Below are 24,211 nucleotides of genomic sequence, written 5' to 3'. Positions count from 1 at the left end.
TCCAGTGGAAAGCTTCGTGGGGGGCGGAGGAAGAGATAACTAGGAGATGCTCTTCCTGAGGGACAGCGTATTTCAGGAGCCTTTAGAGGTCCTGGGGTCCAGCAAACGATTGTGTATGTGGAATGTTCAAACTTTTTTCAGGGCTACCATATGCTTTAAAAGCCTTGTATGGAAGTTTCTTTACACCATTATCTTTAGTAATTGTATTCCTTCCTCTGATGATGATTTTAGGGTGGGACCAGTGCTGTGTCACTTTCTTATTTTAATCGAAATGTAGTGTCGCCGTCTGGTCGGGATACCAGAAGGACGGCAGTCCATCATACTCTCACTCTGGTCAGAATTTATAGCACTCTTCTTTGCACTGACTTTGCAAATAATCACAATCCTGCCACGTGGTATTTTTAATTGTTATGGATTATTTAGCTTTTCATGTGTTTGTCATGTTTCTTAATTCGATTTGTAACCTCCTTGATGGCTGGGGCTTTTTTTTTTTGTATCTTTGAATCCTCAAACAATTTAATTTAATAATCATTCCTTTTTTCATAAATGCCAATTAAATATATATTATATGCTTGGATCTATACTAGGAATACCAAGATTAGTGAGAGAAATAAGTAGTATTGGCTGGCACATGGTTAGTATTAATACTTAATATTAGTCATTTGACTTTTTTTTTAACCAGTATTTAAAACTTGTTTCCTTAGCGTTTAGTAATGAATGTTTAGATTTAAAAAATCCTGTCAAGCATTGCCAGTATTCACTTTATGGAAGGATATTTGATTGGAAGTGGAAATTTATGTGCTGAGACAATATTAAGTGTGATTTAGGTTCCCATGGATCGAACAGCAGCTCAATATGTTGTAAATATTTTAATAAAATTTCTTCAAATGATCTAGTGCCTGCTAGTACAGCATACACACCTGAAACATTCTGTACTTGAATTGTGATTAAGTAATTTTCCACCGGTAGGTTATCGCAGTAGACACTTGGCTGTGGCAGAAATTGTAATCAATCAGGCTCTTAAAGTCTCTCCTTTCTGGGCCAAATTTGTAGTCAGCCAAAACTAGATCTTTTCCCAGTGGTTTTGTAGTTACTTTAATGTATTGCATTACTATTCTTAGCTGAAATTTCTAAGGATGTTTTCCTATCAGAAAATTTAATGAGAAATATTTAACATACATGGATGTTGATATTGTGGATGTTTCATTTTATACTAGAGCTATGATTGGTAAGAGGAAATAAGAGTGCTCAAATTGTTTAGCTTCTTTTGTAACACTTGTGCAACTTTAGTTTCAACTTCTTGCTGAATTGGTTCTAGCCAATAGATTCCTTTTTTTTTTGGTACGCGGGCCTCTCACTGTTGTGGCCTCTCCCGTTGCTGAGCACAGGCTCCGGACGCGGAGGCTCAGCGGCCATGGCTCACGGGCCCAGCCGCTCCGCGGGCATGTGGGATCTTCCCAGACCAGGGCACGAACCGTGTCCCCTGCATCGGCAGGCGGACTCTCAACCACTGCGCCACCAGGGAAGCCCCAGATTTCATTTTTATTTATTAGTTTGTTACAACAGTAATATTTGTTCAAGGGAGAATTTCAGTTGGCACAAATTGAAAATTTCTCACTCTTTACAGGTTATTCCACCCTTGTGTATTCTTCCTAAGACTTCTAACTAAATCTTTAGAAAAAGATTAAAATGTGATTATGCTGATATTGAAGTGAAAAAGGGTCTGCAAATTGGAAGAGGAAGCAAATTAGTTTTAATTTTTTTTAACGAAATAAAGTTCACGATTGGTTTCATTTTAATATTATTATAATTATTTTATTGAAAATACCTACTGAGGCTTTTCTTTTATGAAGCATAATAGAAATGATTGTTTATGATTTCATACTTGATATATCATTTACAGAGTACTTTAGACTCTAATGGTACATCTCATAATGTCTCATAGCTTATGTTGTGATGATAAATGCTCTTAAGTGACTGAGAACAGTGGTCTAAAACTTGAGCATGCTTCAAAATCTCCAGGATCATCTGGAGAGCTTGTTAAAACAAATTAAGACAGATTGCTGGGGCTCTTGGTAATTTGTATTTCTAACAAGTTCCTAAGTAATATGCTCCTGCTGGTCTGGGGACCACACTTGAGAATCACTGACATAGAGAACTGAAAATTACAAGATTAAACCCTGCCAGTGTTGTAGTTGAATCAGTTTTATGCTTTAAAATAAAATTTTAGGAAAAAAGTCTGTAGCAGTCCTGCCCAACAGAGCTGCTTGTAATGTCTGTATCTGTGCTGTTCAGTACCATAGCCGCCAGCTACATGAGGCATTGAGCATTTGAAATGTGGTTAGCACAACTGAGGAACTGGATTTTTGTATTATTTAAATTAAATTTAACTACTAGCCACATGTTGGACATTACAGGTCTTTAGAAATGAAAAGTATTATTTTATAATTATAGGCTGATAAGGTACTCATGAAACAAATTAACTTAATTCAAAACAACTGTGAGCCTACTTATTCCAGGGAATGGGACAATTCAAGTAATGTTTATATTAGAGTTTATTTTCTACTTTTGTTGGGATAATTTCACGCCATGGTAAAAGGAAAAGAAGGGGGCAGGAGCGGATGAGCTTGACAGAGGTGGTCTCCTAGAGCAGGGATGTCCAAGCCAGAGTGTTTGTGGAAGGTGAACTCTTAACAGACTTCAAATGCTGTACTGGCCACTTAAAACAAAGCTAACAATTGTTCTTTTACCTATTTTATTTTTGTAAAAAAAATTCAGTCCACTACCCTAATCCATCAGTTATTTCTACTTATATTTCCTTTGCATCCTTGATTGTGTCATTTTGCATGTATAATGTATATAGAATTTGTCAAATCAGTCAACTGATATTTGACTATCTTCTATATGCAAGACGCTGGGGATACAGCAATGAGAAACAAACATCTATTCTCTCTTGTAGCTTACTTCTTGTGGGAGCAGACAAATAAAATATATGTTCACATGATAAGTGGCAAAGTAAGGAAGGAGGATAGGGCATATGGCGTAGTAGGTTTGCAGTTGTAGGCAAGAAGGCCTCACTAAGGTGTCATTTGAGTAAAGATTTGGTGACGGGGAAGAAATTCAAGCCATGCAGGTAGAGCTGGGGAACAGGCATTCTAGACAGAGAAAATAGAACGTGCTAGATTTGGATTTGCAGTGTAGGAGAAAGACTGCAGTCGAGGATATGACACTAAGGTTTTAGACCTGGGCAATGGGAATGATTTGCCATTTTCTGAGTTGGAAACGAGTGAGCAGCAGGGATTTTGGGGGGGTGGGGGGATGCAAGGAAGTGTGGGAGAGCAGGGGTTTATTTGGGGAGATGTTTGGTTTGAGTTCCTTATAAGACATTAAAGTGGAGACCTTCTTCAGTAGGCACTTAAATTTGTAAGCATTATGATAATTTATAGTTTTTGTATCCTTATTTATCTCTGCAAATAAATTGAAATTATTCTTATTCTATTTAGAGTGTCAGTTCTTATCAACTAGTAGCATAAATACTGGAAAAGAGAATATTCTATTAGTTTTATCATGTGCATTCATGGGCCAAAGATAGCCAGGTAATAAGATCCTAAGTGACTTTTTTTCAGAAATTTGGGCTTCATTTAGAATGCAGAAAATACTTCCTCATTTTAACTTATATCAAGTCAGTCTTATGGGTATATACTAGTAAGTAAACTTACAGTGCATTGAATAAGATTTAATAGGTAAGATTTTGAGGGAGAATTTTAATATCAATGTGTCTACTTAAATTTAACTAAAATTAAAAATTCAGTTCCTCAGTCATACCAACCACATTTCAAGAGCTCAGTAGGCACACGAGGCTAGTGGCTGACCTGCTGGACAGTGCAGATGTAGAACATTTCCATTATCATAAGAAGTTCTATTGGGCAGCACTAAATCCACATAATAGGTTGTATTACATTCTATTCAATGTGATCTTAGTTCCATTGTGCTGTTCCGCATATTTTTATTAGTGTTGCACTTAGTTCTGGCCAACATGCTTTAAGCATAACAGTGAAAAACCGAAGATTATCAGACAAGAGTGGTCAAGATGACAAGAGCATCAGCATTTTATATGATGATTTGATGAGATGGAGGTGGTTTGATTTAGCAATGAGAAAGTTACAGAGAGCAGTAGTGTTTAAATATTTGAGGGAAATCATGTAGTAGAGGGTAAAACCAGGACAAATGGGAGGCACATTTTGGCTCATTATAAGGAAGTATTCACAAAGCTATCCTAACAGTCAAAGATTTGGCTTTGAAAAGTAGTGTTTTCTGTCACTGGATATGTTGAAGCAAAGAATGGTTGACCATTTCACTGTAAGGGATATTGTGGAAGAGATTTGTCATCTGCTTTCACTGTATACTAGACCTCTCAGGACCCTTCCAAATCCAAGATTCTGTCAATTTAATCACATCATGGTTTGCATGAAATCACCTGTGGGATATGTATGTTGGGGGTGGGTGGGTGGGTGTGTTTTAGGAGAGAGCCACAGAAGTTAACTTTTGGTTACCTATATTTTAGAGTTTTGCATAACGTTTTAGTTTGTCAGAGATGTGAGGAGTGCAGGGAACATCCTCCTTTGAGAAATAGTGTCAAGATAGTTAATTACATGTATTTATTAAGAATGATAATGGTTTAGAGAAAGATGTATTTTTTTAATTAATTCTTATTGGTGTATGGTTGCTTTACCAATGTTGTGTTAGTTTCTACTGTACAGCAGAGTGAATTGGCTATACGTATACATGTATCCCCTCTTTTTTAGATTTCCTTCCTATTTAGGTCACCACAGAGCATTGAGTAGAGTTCCCTGATCTATACAGTAGGTTCTCATTAGTTACCTACTTTATTTTATTTATATATTAGTTTTGGCTGTGTTGGGTCTTCATTGCTGTGCGTGGGCTTTCTCTAGATGCGGCGAGCGGGGACTACTCTTCGTTGCGGTGCGCAGGCTTCTCATTGCAGTGGCTCCTCTTGTTGTGGAGCACGGGCTCTAGGTGTGCGGGCTTCAGTAGTTGTGGCTCACGGGCTTCAGTAGTTGTGGCTCGCAGGCTCTAGAGCACAGGCTCAGTAGTTGTGGCGCACAGGCTTAGTTGCTCTGCAACATGTGCTATCTTCCTGGACCAGGGCTCAAACCCGTGTCCCCTGCATTGGCAGGAGGATTCTTAACCACTGAGCCACCAGGGAAGCCCATAGTTATCTATTTTATACATAGTATCAATAGTGTATGTATGTCAATCCCAATCTCCCAATTCATCACCCTCCCCCCCCGAGAAAGATGTATTTTTGAATAATCTCTGGTCTTAGATGATATGCTTTATCATAACTTGACATCACTTAAAATTCTTCTTTGATTATAGTGTGAATTTAAAACTAATCCCTTTCAGATTTTCTGTATGGAGAGTGTCTCAGGCTCCACTTAACCTCTTATCACACCTAATCATTCTAGATGGGAAATAAAAGGGGACCATTTTGTTCATTTCTTATTGTTTCCCCTGGCATTTTGTTAGTGGAGAAGAAATAGAGAGTAGATGATTAACAACCACTCAAGTCATAAAACTAATATAATTATGTAATATTTCTTTTATTGAGATGTAACTTTGTAACAAGTTACTTACAGAAATTTAGAGAACGTTTTTACATGACTTGAAATCCATCTGCAGCTTATTTTCTTACCTGTGTTTTCAGTGCTTCATACCAGCACAGGATCTCTTCTTTCTCCATCTCTGCCAGGATTGCTTCTAGTCTTCTATTCTCCCAGATCAAAAGTCTTGGAATAGTTATTGATTCTTTCAGACTGTCCCCAAATTAACTCAACAGTCATTACAAATACCTTTCATAGTCATCCCTTTCACTGTATTTTCACTGATACTATCCTAGCCTGGGTTCTTAGTTGTCACTTGGAGTGATATGCCTTCAAGTGTCTGATTGGTCATCACACTTTCAATTTCTCTCCTCTCAGGTTCATTCTACACATTATACTGATTGTCCTAGTGTACTGCTCTCTGTTATGTCTCTTTTCTGCCTAGACTTCTATTGCTTACTGTATCAATTGTAAACACCTCTTGCTTAGCTTTCAGGCCTTTTAAGGGTCTTCTACAACCTGTTGCCACGCTCCAACCCAATCCTGTTCTTCAGACTGATCTCATTTTACAGATACCTTGTGTTTTAGGGTACCTGTTCATCTGCTGTAATAAAGACCAAAATAACAATGGCTTAAACAAAATGAAAGTTTCTGTTTCCTGTAACAATCCAAGTATAAGCAGTTCAGAACTAATATGGTGGTTCCATGGTCTTGAGGACCTGGGCTCCTTCTTTCTTGTTGTGCTTCCTAAAGTCTTTCCCTCATCTACAAAGTTGAAGATAGTTTACCTCCATCCTTTCCATATTCCAGCTGGTGGGGAGAAAAATGGGGAAAGGAGAAAACGCACATTCTTTTTAAGGGCATTATCTGAAGTTGCATACATAATTTCTGCCTGTGTTCTCATTGACAAGAACTTAACCATAAGGCTACACGTAACTACAGAGAGGCTAGATAATGCACCCAGTTCTACCACTGTGAAAGAAAAGGAGTACCTGGGGCTTCCCTGGTGGTGCAGTGGTTAAGAATCCGCCTGCGGATGCAGGGGACATGGGTTCGTGCCCCGGTCTGGGAAGATCCCACATGCCGCGGAGTGGCTGGGCCCGTGAGCCATGGCCGCTGAGCCTGCGCGTCCGGAGTCTGTGCTCCGCAACGGGAGAGGCCACAGCAGTGAGAGGCCCGCGTACCGCAAAAAAAAAAAAAAAAAAAAAAAAAAAAAGAATCCGCCTGCCAATGCAGGGGACACGGGTTTGAGCCCTAGTCTGGGAAGATGCCACACAGCAACTAAGCCTGTGCGCCACAACTACTGAGCCTACACTCTAGGGCCTGCAAGCCACTACTTCTGAAGTCCACGTGTCTAGAGCCCGTGCTCCGCAACAAGAGAAGCCACTGCAATGAGAAGCCGGTGCACCGCAACGAAGAGTAGTCCCTGCTCCCCGCAACTAGAGAAATCCTGCACGCAGCAACGAAGACCCAATGCAGCCAAAAATAAGTAAATGAAATAAATTAAAAGAAAAGAAAAGGAGTCCCTGCCACATCTTACATCTTGCTCACTAGAGCAAATACACATTGTGTATACATCTCTATAGGTACTATCCATCTGTGATAACAAGGTTAGGACAATTAAGATTAATTTTCAGTCGAGTGACCATGTGTACATGTTTAAAGATAAAATAATACAGAAGGGTTTATAATGAAAAATAACAATTGCTTGCCCTGCTCCTCCCCGCTCCCAGACTGCCTCGAGTGAACACTTTTAACTACATATTTGGGTCTTCTGGTGATTGTCTTCAGTCTCTAAAGCATATGCTTAAACTGCTATTTCTTTATCAACTTTAGACATCATCTACTGACTTCTTGCCAAGATGGAGGAGTATTTACACCCTCTAAACTTACTCCCTTCCCCACATACAATTATACCGTAATTTTTGCTTCCTCTATTGTGGTTACCTTTGTAACTTTGAGTAATATACTTTAACCTCAATTTTTTGTTCCATAATTTATAAACTGACACTATCCCTTAACCCTTCCACTTCGTAAGAAAGGGTACTCATTTTCCAACTTATTAGGGGCTTTTTTTTTTTGCGGTACACGGGCCGCTCACTGCTGTGGCCTCTCCCGTTGCAGAGCACAGGCTCCGGACGCGCAGGCTCAGTGGCCATGGCTCATGGGCCCAGCCGCTCCATAGCACATGAACCCGCGTCCCCTACATCGGCAGGCGGACTCTGAACCACTGCGCCACCAGGGAAGCCCCTAGGGGCTCTTTTATATTGTCAGAGTTGATAGCATTTCATTCTGTTCTGAGCAATAAATAAATCTTCATTTTGTTGATTTTTGTGTTGAAAATTAATAACCATCATCACAAACATTAATGACTGGGTCAATACTTTGCTGAGCTATGTAGCATGCAAGAGTTTATTCCCTGCTCTTTGTTTCTAATATCACAGACTCCTCTAGTATTGAGGAGGAATAGTCAAATGTTTTTCCTTTTTGTTTTTTGGCCGCATGGCTTGTGAATCTTGATTCCCTGACCAGGGATTGAAAGCAGTGAAAGCATCAAGTCCTAACTACTGGACCACCAGGGAATTCCTTGTTTTTCCTTTTTTTACACTTCATCAGTTGCTTGAAATCATGTCACAGTTTCTTCTTACCTAAATCATGACTCTTGTGTAGTATTTTTGTCTTTTTCCTGGAATTTATCTCCCTCTTCACCCTTCCCACTTCTCAGGTTGAGAAGAGGAACAGATACCTTCTTAACGTGGCTCTAATTTTTTCAAGTTTTTTTAATTATTTGGTTTATAGCTTGGATTCTATTGCATTCTCCTTTTTGAATTCTGCTAACTTCTCATTTGGATCCATTGCATATTTGGATCAACATTAGCCATTATTATAATTATTTAATTAGGATCTTTGGTCCTTAGGGTGCAGGAAAATTGGGCATGGGTAGTTTTAAAACTGTTCACTAATTTAGAAAGCCTAATGGTAATTGCATGTTTACTCATAATTAGGCTATACATGCAAAGTGAAATGTTAAATTACTTTGCTGTTTGCTAGAAATATTTCAGGGCACTGGCAATTGTATATGTCAGATTGTCAAAAACGGGAAAATGATTTAATAACTTAGTAAATATAGCTTGCTTTAGGCATCTTTCAAAATATGGAATCCTGGGAAAAAGCAAATAATAAGAACCTTGTAGTGAAAATTTTGGAAACCACCCAATAATGGTCTAAGGAAGCTTTATCCTGAGCCTTATGTGTTCAGCTTCTTAATAAATGACTGGTGACATGCTTTTAAAACTATTTAGGGTTTTTTAGTAAATTCTGTGTCCCTCTGTAGAGTAAGAAATCAGTTTGGTAGATGTATATTATCTAGCTTAAGGGAAGTAATCTCTTTAATTTACTTGATTTTTAGAATGTGCCTATAGCAATGTGTTTGATTTTAGATGTCACAAATATTCATCTAGAGAAGAATGAGTAAGTGAATATGATGGTAATTGGATGTATTGAGTGAGGCTGCTTAACCTGAAAAAGATAAGGCTTGAAATGGTCATGATATGTTCAGGTGTGTAAAAAGTGTTGGTTGGATAGAAAATTCAGCATATTCTTTGTGACTGCAGAGCGTAGCACTAAAGGTTTATATAAGTGAGTTATAAAGAGGGAGATTTCCTCTTAATACACGGAAGTGTTCTGATAATTAGTGTGATCTGAATGTGCAAAGAACTGTTCCACATCAGTGCAGCTCTTCAAGTAGAGATCGTGGTACCAATTTATGAAGAAGTTAGACTTGATGACCCTTCTGACCTTGAGAGTCTATGAATCACCCCTCTGGAATTTGAATTGAATTCAGGGCAAATGACCCACTCAAGAAGTATTTTGAGAAATGAATTAGTAGAAGTCACTAAGCTATTTGAATATGGTAGTAGCAGTACAGTGAACTGGTCAACAGGAATCTAACATCTCAATTTGAATGGCCCTACCCCTTATTTGCTCTGTGATCTGGAACAACTTAGTCTTTCTGAACTCAATTTTATCTGTAAGATGGAGTAATAATAGTGCTTACTTTATAGGATTGTTAGAGACAGCATAAGATTGTTTCATAATTTCTAAGTTCTTGCCTCAAAAGATAGTGTATGTAATGTGCTTAGGATTTTGTCTGGCACATGACAAATATTTAGTAAATGATATCTTTTTTTTTTTTAAATTTACTTCTTTATTTATTTATTTTTTGGCTGTGTTGGGTCTTCGTTGCTGCACACGGGCTTTCTCTAGTTGCAGCGAGTGGGGGCTGCTCTTCGTTGTGGGGCGCAGGCTTCTCATTGCGGTGGCTTCTCTTGTTGTGGAGCACGGGCTCTAGGCGGGCTTCAGTAGTTGTGGCACGCGGGCTCAGTAGTTGTGGCTCACCGGCTCTAGAGCACAAGCTCAGTAGTTGTGGTGCACGGGCTTAGTTGCTCCGTGGCATGTGGGATCCTCCTGGACCAGGGATCGAACCCGTGTCCCCTGCATTGGCAGGCAGATTCTTAACCACTGCGCCACCAGGGAAGTCCAATATCTCTCTTATTACGCTGCTTTTAAAACTTTTAAAAAAATGCTTTCACTGTTTTATTTTAATGACCTTTACAGGTAGCTTGCCTAAGCTTATTTGTGTAGAAACAGTACTTTCTATTTGGGTTAATTAATCCAAAGTTTATAATATTTTCAAATGGACGGATGATTTATTAATATAACCTAGTCTGTGAGTATTTAAGTGTTTCTCTAGTTGGTGTGCCTTGTTTGCTGATTTCTTAAAATATTCTTTTGTTATTTGGAGAGTCTGTATTTATACCTTTTATAGTGTCCTTAAACCACCTTTTCTTAACTATTTACTGTCTGGTCAGTCAGTATTAAGTGGTATCCTTTGATTCCTCCTGTCACCTATATGACTCAATGATCTAATTCTACTTTCCCCTTTTTTTCCTCTTCCCATTGTTTTTAGTTGCCTTCTTTCTATTTTGTCAGAACAAATAACGTTTAAGTATTATTATTCCATCACTGTCTTTACCCTTTTAGTTTTTTTAAAAAAATAGTTTAAAAAACTATTACCTATTTAAAAAATAGTATAAAATAATTTAAAAAGAGTTAAAAACATGTTATTCAGAAACTATTGCAATAGGGGAAAAGAGACCTCAGTATAAAACTGGGCTCAGTTCCCAATACAGCATGAGCAAGTGGGGATTTATAGCCTAGGAGCAGGGTGGGCATCAGTGGGTGGAAAATTACTAAGAGGAAACATCAGGGGTAATGGGGGATTCTGGCTAAAATAACTTGACAGGATTCTTGCTGAAGGCAGACCAATCCACCCTTTTAATTTTAGTCTTTGCTCTAAAATTGGATATGTGTCCTTTTCTGATGTATCCCTAGTAATCCCTTGTTTAGATGAAGCACATCTTCTACAAGATTCCTTAGGAAGGGCTTGTGTGTACAGCATTCCCTGAGTTCTTGCACATTCAAGACTTTTTTTCCTATAACCTTGATATTTGAAGAACAGTTTTGGCTGCATATAAAATCCTTGGCTTATACTTTTAAAAAATCAGCTTTATTGAGATATAATTTATGTAAAAACGCACCAATTTTAAGAGTATGATTTGAAACTTTTGACAAATACAGGTGTGTAACCACCACCCTAATGAGGTAAAACAGGGGTGAGCAAACTACATCCCACAGGCCAAATCTGGCCTGCTGCCTGTTTTTAGAAATAAAGATTTATTTGAACATAGCCACACCCATTCATTTATGTCTTGTGTGTGGCTGTTCTTGGACTTCAATGGCAGAGTCGCATAGTTGCAACAGAGACTATACGGCCTGCAAAGCCTAAAATACTTACTGTTTGGATCTTAAGAGAAGTTTGCTGATCTCTGATATAGAACATTCCTTTCACCCACAAAGTTTTCTCGTGCCCTTTGCAATTAATCTCCTCCTTTAACCCCTGACTCCTAGCAACTGCAGATTGGCCCTCTGACACTATGGTTTTGACTTTTCGGGAATTTAATATTAGATGGACTCATATAGTGTAAAATCTCCTGGCTTCTTTCACTGAGATTAGTGCTCTTGAGATTTGTTCGTGTTGTTGGGAATATCAATAGTTTGCTCCTTTTTTTTTTTTTTTTTTTTTTTTTTTTTGCAGTACGCGGGCCTCTTACTGCTGTGGCCTCTCCCGTTGCGGAACACAGGCTCCGGACACGCAGGCTCAGCGGCCATGGCTCACGGGCCCAGCCGCTCCGCGGCATGTGGGATCTTCCCGGACCGGGGCACGAACCCGTGTCCCTTGCCTCAGCAGGCGGACTCTCAACCACTTCGCCACCAGGGAAGCCCAGTTTGCTCCTTTTTAATTGTTAGCTTGCCCTTTCTTTCTTTGAATTTCTTGAAAACGCTGCTGCTTCATTCTTGCTTTGCTTTGAACGTTACTCTTAAGAAAGCTAATGGTTGCCTTTTTTTTAAACTCTTATTAGATAATTTGATTTTTTTGGCCTTGAGACTTAGTCTGATAGTTTTCTATTTTTTTATTTTTGGCCATGCCTCACGGCTTGTGGGATCTTAGTTCCCCGATCAGGGATCGAACCCAGGCCCCCTGCAGTGAAAGCGCCAAGTCCTAACCACTGGACCCCCCCAGCTGAAATGTTTTGATTTGCATATTGGTTTCTTTTTTTTTTTTTTAAGTTTATTCCCTTTCTCACAGTGTTCTTTTTTTTTGAATTAATTAACTAATTTATTTGTTTATTTTTGGTGGCGTTGGGTCTTCGTTGCTGTGCGCGGGCTTTCTCTAGTTGCAGGGAGCAGGGGCTACTCTTCGTTGTGGTGCGCGGGCTTCTCACTGTGGTGGCTTCTCGTTGCGGAGCACAGGCTCTAGGATGTGCGGACTTTGGTAGTTGTGGTGCGCGTAGGCTTCAGTAGCTGTGGCTTGTGGGCTTCAGTAGTTGTGGCTCTCAGGCTCTAAAGCGCAGGCTCAGTAGTTGTGGCGCACAGGTTTAGTTGCTCTGCGGCATGTGGGATCTTCCCAGACCAGGGATGGAACCTGTGTCTCCTGCGTTGGCAGGTGGATTCTCTTTTTTTTTTTTTTAAACGGTCATTTTGCTTTAATCTCTAGCCTCCAAAGGTAGTTCACGTTTTTTTTTTTTTTTCCGTTAACATCTTTATTGGAGTATAATTGGTTTACAATGTTCTGTTTGTTTCTGCTGTATAACGAAGTGAATCAGCTGTATGCATACGTATATCCCAATATTCCCTCCCTTTTGCGTCTCCCTCCCACCCTCTTTATCCCACCCCTCTAGGTGGTCTCAAAGCACCGAGCTGATCTCCCTGTGCTATGCAGCTGCTTCCCACTAGCTATCTATTTTACATTTGGTAGTGTATACCTGTCAGTGTTACTCTCTCACTTCGTCCCAGTTTACCCTTCCCACCCCTGATGTGTCCTGAAGTCCATTCTCTACATCTGTGTCTTTATTCCTGTCGGCAGGTGGATTTCTAACCACTGTGCCACCAGGAAGCCCTGCGTATTGTTTTCTTTTTACACTTTTTATAGTAGCTTTGACTGGAGTTTTTGTTTTTCCTATTTTTAGGCATTTTGTGGACACAGTTCAAGAGCACTTCTGTCAGTATAGTGACTTGCAGTTTCTTTAATGGATAATGATATTGGTAATAGTGGTGAGAAAAGGGGGGGGGAGTTGGCATATCTTGTTGCTCTTCTGATTCTGTAGGATCCTTAATTTTCTTCCTTCTTTCCCTACATTGCCATATCAAGAGGCACCATCCTTTCCCTGCCTGTATGATTCTCCCCCAGAAGCATTGCTTCTTGTGTTTGCCATCCCTGGTCCCACTAAATTTTTTTTTTAAATTTAAAGTACAGTTCCATACTATATAATTCACTAATTTAGATTGTAAAATTCGGTGGTTTTGGATATATTTACAGATATGTGCAACCGCTACCATGGTCATCTAATTTTTTCATCACCTCAGAAAGATACCCTGTTTTGCCCTCCTATTCCCCCAACCATAAGCAACCAATAATCTATTTTCTTTCTCTATAGATTTGCCTATTCTGGAAATTTCATTAAATAGAATCATACAATATGCGAGCTTTTGTGACTGAGTTTTTCAATTAGCATAACATTTTCAAGGTTCATCTACATAATAGGATGAATGAATCAGTACTTCATTCTTTTTTATGACATAATAATATTCCATTGTATGGATATATACCACATTTTGTTTATCTGTTCATCAGTTGATGGACATTTGGGTTGTTTCCACTTTTTGGGTATTATGAATAATGCTGCTGTGAACATTTGTGTACAAGTTTTCGTATAGACATACGTTTTCACTTCTCTTGGGTATACACATATGAGTAGAATTGCTAGGTCCTATGGTAATTCTCTGTTTAACCATTTGAGGAACTGCCAGGCTGTTTTTCAAAGTGGCTGCACCATTTCACATTCCTACTTGCAGTGCATAAGGGTCTGATTTCTTCACATTTTTGCAATACTTGTTATTATCTGACAGTTTGATTATAGCCATCCTAGTGGGTATGAAATGGTATCTCACTGTGGTTTTAATTTGCATTTCCCTGATGACTAATGATGTCCAGCATCTTTTTATGTGCTTATTGGCTATTTGTATATCTTCTTTGGAGAAATGTCTGTTCAGATCGTTTGCACATTTTAAAATTGAGTTATTTGTCCTTTTACATTGAAATATAAGAATTCTTTATATATTCTAGATAAAAGTTCTTTTTCAGTTGTATGATTTACAAATTATTTTTCTCTCGTTCTGTGAGTTACATTTTTCTTTTTTTTTTTTTTTTCTTTGCGGTACGCGGGCCTCTCACTGTTGTGGCCTCTCCCGTTGCGGAACACAGGCTCCGGACGCGCAGGCTCAGCGGCCATGGCTCACGGGCCCAGCCGCTCCGCGGCATGTGGAATCTTCCCAGATCGGGGCACGAACCCGTGTCCCATGCATTGGCAGGTGGACTCTCAACCACTGCGCCACCAGGGAAGCCCTACCTTTTTCTTGATAATGTCCTTTGAAGCACAAAAGTGTTTAATTTTGATGAAATCCAGTTTATCCATTTTTTTTCTCTTATTGCTCATGCTTTTGGTGTCATATCTAAGAATCCACTGCCAAATCCAAGGTCATGAAGACTCACCCCAGTATTTTCTTCTAAGATTTTTATTATTTTAGTTCTTTGTTTAGATCTTTGATCCATTTTGAGTTAATTTTTGTATTTGATATGAGGTAAAGATTGAACTTTATTCTTTTCATGTGGCTATCCAGTTGTCCCAGCACCATTTGTTGAAAAAGACTGTTTTTTCGCCATTGAATGGTATTGGGACCTTTGTTAGCCTACTGATGTTTAAGTTCCTTCCTTGTAGCCAGTACAGTGAACTTCTAAGTCCCAGACCTGTGTTCACTATTTTAGTACTTAGTGTTGTAGTTTCTCTTTCTGGGAATAGTTTTGTCTGTGCTTCATCTGCATTCCCTACTTCCTTCTACTTAGTCTTTTAAACTTCAGTCCCTACCTTTGCTTTCTATACCCACAGGCTTGCAGCAATAGCAGAAGCTTTGTTGGAATGTGTTGTTTATTTTTCTACTGGTAAGTAATATGAAGTCTGGATATTCTCTATGTCCTAGTAATGTGAAGGCATGGGTCATGTGTGGTTTTGTTTATGCCCCTTCTTGATCTTAGGTTTAGGTGGTTTTTGAATGGCTATGTGGAGAAATTCAGATTCTGGTGGGCACCATTACCCTCTAGAACCTGGAGGCTCCACAGTTGATGAATACATTAAATTCATTTGCATAAATATTTTAAACTTCTCATGATGCTTAAGTCTCATTTTAAAATAGCTGTGGCAACCTACTGAATGGGAGAAGATATTTGCAAATCATATATTTGATAAAGGGTTAATATCCCAAGTATATACAACTCAATAGCAAAAAAAATCAATCCCCATTAAATAAATGGGAAGAGGATCTAAACAGACATTTTTCCAAAGAAGACATACAGAATGCCAACAGGTACATGAAAAGATGCTCAACATCATTAATCATCAGGGAAATGCAAATCATAAACCATAGTGAGGTACTGTCAGCTCATACCTGTTAAAATGGCTGTTCTCAAAAAGACAAGAAATAACAAGTGTTTACAAGATTATGAAGAAAAGGGAACCCTGGTGCACTACTGGTGGGAGTATAAATTGTTGCAGCCACTACAGAAAACTGTGTATGGAGGTTCCTCAAAAAATTAAAAATACAGCTACCATATGATCCAGCAATTCCATTTCTGCATATTTATCCAAAGAAAACAAAAACACTGATTTGAAAAGATATATGCACCCCCATGTTCATTGCAGTATCATTTACCATAGCTAAGATATGGAAACAACCTAAATGTCCATCCATGGATGAATAGATATGGATGCTGTGATGTATATATACAATGGAGTATTATTCATCCATAAGAAAGAATGACATCTTGTCATTTGTAACATGGATGGACCTTGAGGCTATTATGTGAAAGGAAATAAGTTAGAGAAAGACAAATCCTGTATGATCTGACTTACATGTGGAATCTAAAAAAATAAACAAAAAACCAAGCTCATAGATACAGAGAACAGATTAGTGGCTGCTAGAGGCAGGTGGGGTGCAAAATGGGTGAAGGTGGTCAAAAGATACAAACTTCTAGTTGTAAAATAAATGTCATGGGGATGTACAGTATGGTGACTGTAGTTAATGATACTCTGTTGCATATGTGAAGGTTAATGAGAGAGTACATCTTAAAAATTCTCAGCACAAGAAAAAATATTCTGTAACTGTATGGTAATAGATGTTAACTTATTGTGGAGATCATTTTCTAACATATACAAATATTGAATCATTATGTTGTATATCTGAAACTAATATAATGTTGTGTGTCAATTATACCTCAATTAAAAAAAAAGAAATCTGAAAAAAAAAGTTGTTCATAGTGTAGCCAAATAAAGCAAAGCATGTTTTGATTAAAAAATTTATTTCTGGATTGTTAAAGTCAAGTTGATACATTTAATCTTACAGATTTTAGAGCTGTAAGGACAAGAACTATGCTATTTTGTTTATTATCACCCTAAGTATGTAGCACTGTGTCTGGTATGTATTAGACAGTAAACTTACTGAGTGAGTTAATAACGCCTTTATTGAATAATTACTGTGTGCATGGTTAATAAGGGTTATTGAAGTTTAACATTATATTTAATCTTAAAGAATTGATAGTTGGGGGAGCAAATATATACAGTCAGCCTTCTATACCCATGGATTCTATCTCCATGGATTCAACCCACTGTGTATTGAAAATATTTGAAGAAGAAAAAAGTTCCATAACATTTCAAAAAGCAAAATTTGAATTTGCCACATGTTTGGCAACTATTTACATAGCATTTACCTTGTATTAGGTGTTACAAGTAGTCTAACCATGATTTAAAGTATATGGGAGGAGATGCGTAGGTTATATGCAAAAACTATGCAATTTTATATAAGATGCTTGAGCATCCACAAATTTTGGTATCTGCTGGGGTTCTGGAACCAGCTCCCTATGGACACTGAGGGAAGAGCATATTGACCTTGCTTTCCTTCTTGAAAAATTTGTTTCTCTTGGGCTCTGTAACAGTATATCTGCTTGATTTTCATCTACCTCTGTGTCTGCTCCTTGTCATAATCTTTGAAGGCTCTACTTCCTTTGCATTTCTCCTAAATGTACACTTTTGTGTATTCTTACCTGGCCACTTTAGTTCACTGCCATTGGTTTAGTTGCCATCTATACAACTAGTAATTTATATCTCTGTTGTAGGTTTTTCTCCTGCGCCCCAGATCCATTTATCCAACTGACCGCTATATATCTCTATGCGTATGGTCAGTAGCTCCTAACTGAATAAATAACTTGTCCTTTTTTTCCTTAGCTCTGATCCTTGTCTAGGATTTTGCAAATCAGTATATGACATCAACATTTCAACCATTACCCCCCTCCCACCTCCAAATCTAGTCAGTCAGGTATACATTACCTACTAAATATAACTCAAATCCTTCTACTTTTCTTCATCCTTACTTTCATTATTAAAGACCAGGTTGTGATTACCTGAGCCATTGCAACAACTTTCAATTTTGCTCTCTTCCAATCTAGTCTCTACAGTGTAGCCAGAATAATTATTCTAAAATATCTCTGATTATGCCACTTCCAGCTTAAAATATTGCTTCATTCATTTCAGAAAATGGAATCATCAAGACAGATAAAGTATTTGAAGTAATGCTGGCCACAGACCGCTCTCACTATGCAAAGTGTAACCCTTATATGGATTCTCCACAATCAATAGGTAAGCTTTGGATTTCTGAAAACGTCACAAATTTTACTCATTTACTCTGTAATCTATGTAAGTAAAAATAGGCTGGGACCCAGATGTGTAGCTAGTACCTTGCTAATTTGAGTTTTATGCCTTAGTAAGTTTCATAATCCCAAACTTACCCAGTTTAATAAAATGATGTAATATATGAAGTGTCTTTTCTATTTTTTAAACAATACATATAAGAATTCTATAAAAATATTCTTAAAACATACTTTAAATGAAAACTTACAGTTTAAGCTATGTGCTGAGTTTTCTTTAGGGTCTTCAGTGTTGACTAAGGTTGGTTTTGCATTAGCATCAATCTTAAAAATCAGTATTAAAGGGAATTGGTAACTAAGTTACTGCTGACTTCTCTGCTTCACTTGCCCTGAATTTTTTGGTTTGTGCTTGTTTTTAGAAAGTTCCATATTTAACTCCTTCTCCTGAAGCAGGTTTTGCTGAACTGCTGAGCCTTGGCAGTGGGCGCCTTTGAGGCTTAGAAGTGCCTCAGGATTTTGTGGGCCAGCTGCCGTGCTGCCTTCTTTTGAAGCACTCTAACAGTCAGCAGAGAAGATCCTGGGGAGCTTCTGAACCCCGAAGGCACCTGCTACCACCGCTCAGTGAAAATTGCTTCAGACGCAGAAGCAGGTAAATAAGTTTTGAGAAAGCAACACTGGAAGAAAAAACTAAAAGCTAAAAATGGAGAAAAGATTGTTTTAATTAACATTAGTTGATAGTGTAAAGAGTAAATTGAAGTAGCTTATTAGTCTCTTAAGCTACTCTGATTGCCAGTTCTAGTTTTTTTTAAGGTGCCAAAAATATGAAGCAATTTAATTTTGCAAGGGTGTTGCATACTCTGTGATATATGGAAGCTTATTTTCTTTTTATAAATCTAAAGAAAAAACATCATAAATTTATCAACTCAACTTAATGAAATTCTTCCTTAACTAACTATATGGGAGAAGAAATTTTTGGAAATAGTGGGACTGTTGCACTGAGCATGCTAGCCTTTGGCATGATTATATTTTCTAATTTTAACGGTGCATGACAGTACTGTAAAGTACAAAATAAAAGTTTTATTTCTTGAGACCATAAAAGTGAAAATAATTATTATGAAAAACAACTTACGGATGTTAGAAAAGGAATTACATGGAGTATTTCATGTGTTTTTACAGTTGAATGTATCAGTAGTTCTCTTCTTCTTTTGCAGGGTTCCAAGCAACAATCAGTGCTCCACACATGGTAAGTTAACTTTGGTCATTTGGGTACCAATGGATCACATTTTTCCTCTAAGAGTGCTTTCTTCAGTAAAAATGGTTTAAAGAACATTTTTAACTTTTAATTATATCAGTTTTGTCATCTATGAGTTATGTAAATTCGTAATTAATTAATAAGAATAATCTTATTCTTAATACAAGATGTGTAGAAGGAACTCTTTTTGGTAGAAACTCATTAAAGTTTTTGGTGGTTGTCATTAGTATCTAATCATGTAAAAATTGTATATAAAAGGTTATTTACTTAGAGGTGTGTTAATTAAGGGAGAGAATATTTTTAAAATATAATAGACATATTAAAGAAATCTCAAGTTGAATAATGTTTCATATGTTATTTGGATAATTCATTAGGGACTGGTCACGTATAGCAGTTATGAAGCTGTATAACTCTGAGAAGGACCTGTTTTAAGTTACTTAGCACTTTTAATCTGTTGCGAATTTTCTTGGGTTTTAAATGTCAGTTATTTGAATCAGTACTCTGTTGGTTTTTGGTGAAAAGAACAATAGCTTTTCTGATTCTCTGCAAGTATTTGGGGTTGGAGAAACTCTTATTTAAACTTAAAGCCTTCTTTATACCAAAATAAATTCTACACGTATATTCATAGTGAACTAATAATTTTACTAGAAGAAAAAAATAGGCAATGTATTTATAAATATTTAATAAAAATGACTTTTTAAATATAACAGAAGACCTAGAAGCCATTAAAAATCCTGATATATTCAATATTTTGAAACATTAAAATCTTGGATTTCTGTAGATGGAAAATATAAACAAAATCAAAAGAGGAAAAACTGAGAGAAATATTTGAAATACATATGACAGTATAGGGCAAGTATCCATATATTTACATATATGGAATACATATATACACATGTGTATGTGTGTATCCTATATATTAAGAAGTAAAATACTACTAAGCCCAAAAGGAAGTGGGTAAAGTACAAGAACGTAGTTCATAGAAAAAGAAATACAAATGACATTGGCATTTAACCAAATGAAACGATGTCATCTTCACTTATATTTAATGAATTGCAAATTAGCACTACAATAAAGTACCATTTTTCTCCTATCATCAGAAATCAAAAGTTTATTACTTTGTATTAGAAAAGGAAAACTGACAAATTTTTTTTTGGTTGGGAAAGTAAATTGGTAGTGTTTTTGGAAGGCAGTTTGGCAATAGCTAAAACATGTGAGATGAATATACCTTAGACTCTCCAGTTTTATTTCAAGATATTCCATAAAATATTTGCACAAGTACAAAATAACTGAGGATATTTATTAACACATTATTTATAATAACAAAAAAATAACAGTAATCACTAATAGTCCACTAATAGTGGATGGTTAATAAATTCTAGTAGATCCATACAGTGAAATACTGTGAAGTGAAATGAATAAAGTTATGTAAATACGAATGTGGCAAGATCTTCAAGAAACATCACAAAAGTAGAGTGCAGAAGAGTATTTAGAGTTTTTCTTTTAGTTATGGAGTAGGAATGGTTTTTGTACGCATTACCTATTCAAAGAAATTAATGATTAACAAAAAAATTGTAGTCTTAAGATCCCTGAATACGCTTTGAAGTGCTACTTAAAAAGAAAAATTTATATAGAAGTATTTGTTTAATAATAAAAGTTATTTTAGAGAATTGGTACTCAACATGTTTGGGAAATTGCCTGGAGGGGTATTTTTCAGATAAATGGGAAATACTGCATGAAATTTTTCTTTTCTCTGAAGTGTGGTGCTGAGTGTCCAGTTCACTACCAAATGAGACGTGGCACTAACTCCACGGCAAATGGTGCATTTTTAAAGAAAAATAATAGCTTTATTAAGATATAATTTATCCCTTTTTAGTATACAGTTCTGTGGTTTTTAGTCTGTTTAGAGTTGTACAAACATTACTACTATCTCAATTCAGAACATTTTCATCACCTCAGAAAGGACCCCTATACCTGTTTAGCAGTCAGTTCCCATCCCTGATTCTTCAGGTCCTGGCAACTACTAACCTGCTTTTTGTTTCTATGTCATTCTGGACATTTCACATAAATGGAATAATACAATATGTGGCCTTTTATCACTGCTTTTTATATTCTGCACAATATTTTCAAGGTTTATCTATGTTGTAGCATGCTTCAGTATGTCATTTCTTTTTATTGCCAAATAATATTACCTTGTATGGATATACCACATTTTGTTTACTCATTCATCAGTTGATGGACATCTGGGTTCCTTCCACTTTCTAGCTACTGTGAATAATGCTACTATGAACATTAGTTTACAGGTTTTTGTGTGCAAATGTTTGCAGTTCTCTTGGGTATATACTTGGGAGTGGAATCTGCTGGGTCATATGGTAATTCTGTGTTTAACATTCTGAGGAACCGCCAAACTATTTTCCAAAGTGGCTGCACCATTGTACAACCCTGCCAGCAATGTATGAGGTTTCCAATTTCTCCACTTCCTTCTCAACACTTGTTATTGTATGTTTTATTTATTTTATCCATCCTGGTAGCTATGAAGGGATATCTCATTGTGGTTTTGATTTGCATTTCCCCAGTGATAATGATGTTGAGCATCTTTTCACGTGCTTATTGACCATTTCTGTATCTGCATTTAATGAACCTCAAAGTCACAGGTTTGGAAGCAACTACAACCCTGGAATATTTTCCAAAGTCTTACTTACAGAAAAACATGAAATGGCATCCTGGTAGCAGTGAACATATTTAGCATCCAGATATTGAACCCCAAATTCTATTTCTTGCTAAAAGAGACTAGAGCTTCATGGAAAAGTGACTAAATTCCAGAAAGTGAAGAAGTACTCAGAGGCTAATGGGGTAATGTCAGGAGGACATAGGAGTAGGTTTAAAGAGACTCCCAGAAGCCAAATTGGAGACAATTTGAGAATCAAAAAATGGTAGATAGTGAAGACAATGGATTATAGCACAGTGAATTCAGAAACAAAAATCTCTGAGTCCATAGGGATTTAAAAATAAAATAGCAAGATGGGGAAAAAAATGAAAAACAGAAGAATACCACTTATGTGTGGAAAGAATAATAGAATTTTAAAAATCAGTTCTTTGTAATTATCAGTGTAATAATTGAATTAGGCAAAGATCATCAGTTAATCTAAAACCATTAAGAGGAAAGTTGTTGGGGAACAGAAATATCCATGTAGTCTCAGATTATTATTCAACATATTACTTGTTAATTACAAAGAGAAAAATATGCCTTGAAAATAGAGTGATCTAGTGGTTACCACATTTACTGAGTGGTTGAGCTTGGCAAGTCCAGTAGTGAGATGGTCCAATGTTATGTGCATCCTGATGTGATGCAGTAGGAGGTACCCTGCAAGCCCTGTGTGCTGTTCTTGCTCGAGTTCTTTGATCTAAATCTAACCGTGAGGAAATTGACACATCTAGAATGTTTGTGGTATTATGTAGGACAACTGGACAGGTCTTTTAAAAGGAGTCAGTGTTCTGATAGACAAAGGAAAGTGGTGGATGGAACAGAGTTGGGGGAGAATATTCTAGATTGGCACATGCAGTGCATGAACTTTGAATGGATTGGTGGGGGGAACAGCTGTAAAGGAGATTTGGGAGACAACTGAGGAAATTTGAGCGTGGTGTTTATGTTGGATGATACTAAATTAATGAGTTTCTTGAGTGTGGTAATGGTGATGTGGTTGCAAAGGAAGATGTCCTAGTTTGGTTTTTTTGGCAGATACATGCTGAAGTATTTAGGAGTGTAGTATTATGTCCACAGCATATTTTCAGGTGGTTTGGTAAAATAGTATGGCACAATATAAATAGTTGGTGACTATATGAGGAGAAAAGGATGTTCATTGTATTTTCTGTGGGTTTGAAATTTTTCATAATTATAAAAATGAACTTTAAAAAAATTAATTTTTAGATTTAGAAATGAGCCTGGATTATCCAGAAGAATATTAGCTATAGTGATAAAAGCATGTAAAAAGCTAATAATTGTGATTGAAGGCCTTGACATTTTAAATCTGAATGGGACTTTAATAATAACTTAGCATACCCCTCTTTAAAAAAACAAATCTTATGCAAATGTAGTACTGAAAAAAAATTCCTGAGTTTCTTTTGGAATTAAGTTGGGACAGTACTGCCTATAGATTAGGGATTGGCACCTTAAAGAAGTCCCTTCTAGTCCTTTCAGTTTTGGACTCAGGAAAGCCCAGGTGTTAAAGGAGTTATTTTGTTTCTTTGATTACTTCATACAAATATGATACTTGTTATTGTATTAATGGAAATTATTAAACTTTCAGGGGATACTGATCATTTTGAAAAATCCGATAAAAGCTTCTTCCTGAAAAAAGTTCACGAACTCTCTCTTAGAGACTCCATTCTTCGGGCTAAGCCTCTTGTCTAAGAACAATAGCTTTGACTAAATAAAATGTCCCCAGTAGTTTCCTCAGTAAAAGTTAATCCAATGTGTCTCATAGAAACCTCATTAACTAACACTTTCTTGTTCCACTGGTTGATGGTCATAATGATGATTCAGAGATAGTATTCCATTGTATCATTTTGAAGCATCAAAGAAAGATAAGGTTAGTCAGATATTTTTTAAATTTTTGAAACAATCTCAAACTTATGGGAAAGTTGCGAGTACACTGTCAAGAACCTTTCTTTACTCCTTTTGAGAGTAAGTTGCTGAAATGATGCCCCATCACTCTTGAATACTTCAGGGTGTAGTTTATTTCCTACAAAGGACATTCTGCTATGCAACCACAACATAACCATCAAAACCAGGACATGAACATTGACACATTACTACCATCTAATCTTCAAACTCGTTTTCAGTTTTTCCAGTTGTCCCTATGATGTCCTTGATAGCAGAAGGATCCAGTGCTGAATCACTGCTCTTTTAGTCTCCTTCGATCTGAACCAGATCCTCAGCCTTTCTTTGACTTTCATGGCCTT

General features: G+C 37.1%; 1 protein-coding gene across 3 annotated transcripts in view; it reads left to right on the top strand.

Moving 5' to 3' along the window:
- The window catches only part of PCMT1 (protein-L-isoaspartate (D-aspartate) O-methyltransferase), a 46,594-nt gene that overhangs the window by 837 nt on the left and 21,546 nt on the right, over positions 1–24,211 (top strand). For all 3 annotated transcript variants that reach the window (XM_060029802.1, XM_060029804.1, XM_060029803.1), the window contains exons 2-3: positions 17,885–17,989; positions 19,209–19,240. In XM_060029802.1, the coding sequence (XP_059885785.1) occupies positions 17,885–17,989; positions 19,209–19,240 (137 nt within the window). The remainder of the gene's footprint in view (positions 1–17,884; positions 17,990–19,208; positions 19,241–24,211) is intronic.

This window comes from Delphinus delphis, chromosome 14 (genome assembly GCF_949987515.2).
Source record: "Delphinus delphis chromosome 14, mDelDel1.2, whole genome shotgun sequence".
Classification (NCBI taxonomy): domain Eukaryota; kingdom Metazoa; phylum Chordata; class Mammalia; order Artiodactyla; family Delphinidae; genus Delphinus; species Delphinus delphis.
Note: the sequence above shows the minus strand (reverse complement) of the source record. Positions and strands in the feature narration are given on the sequence as shown.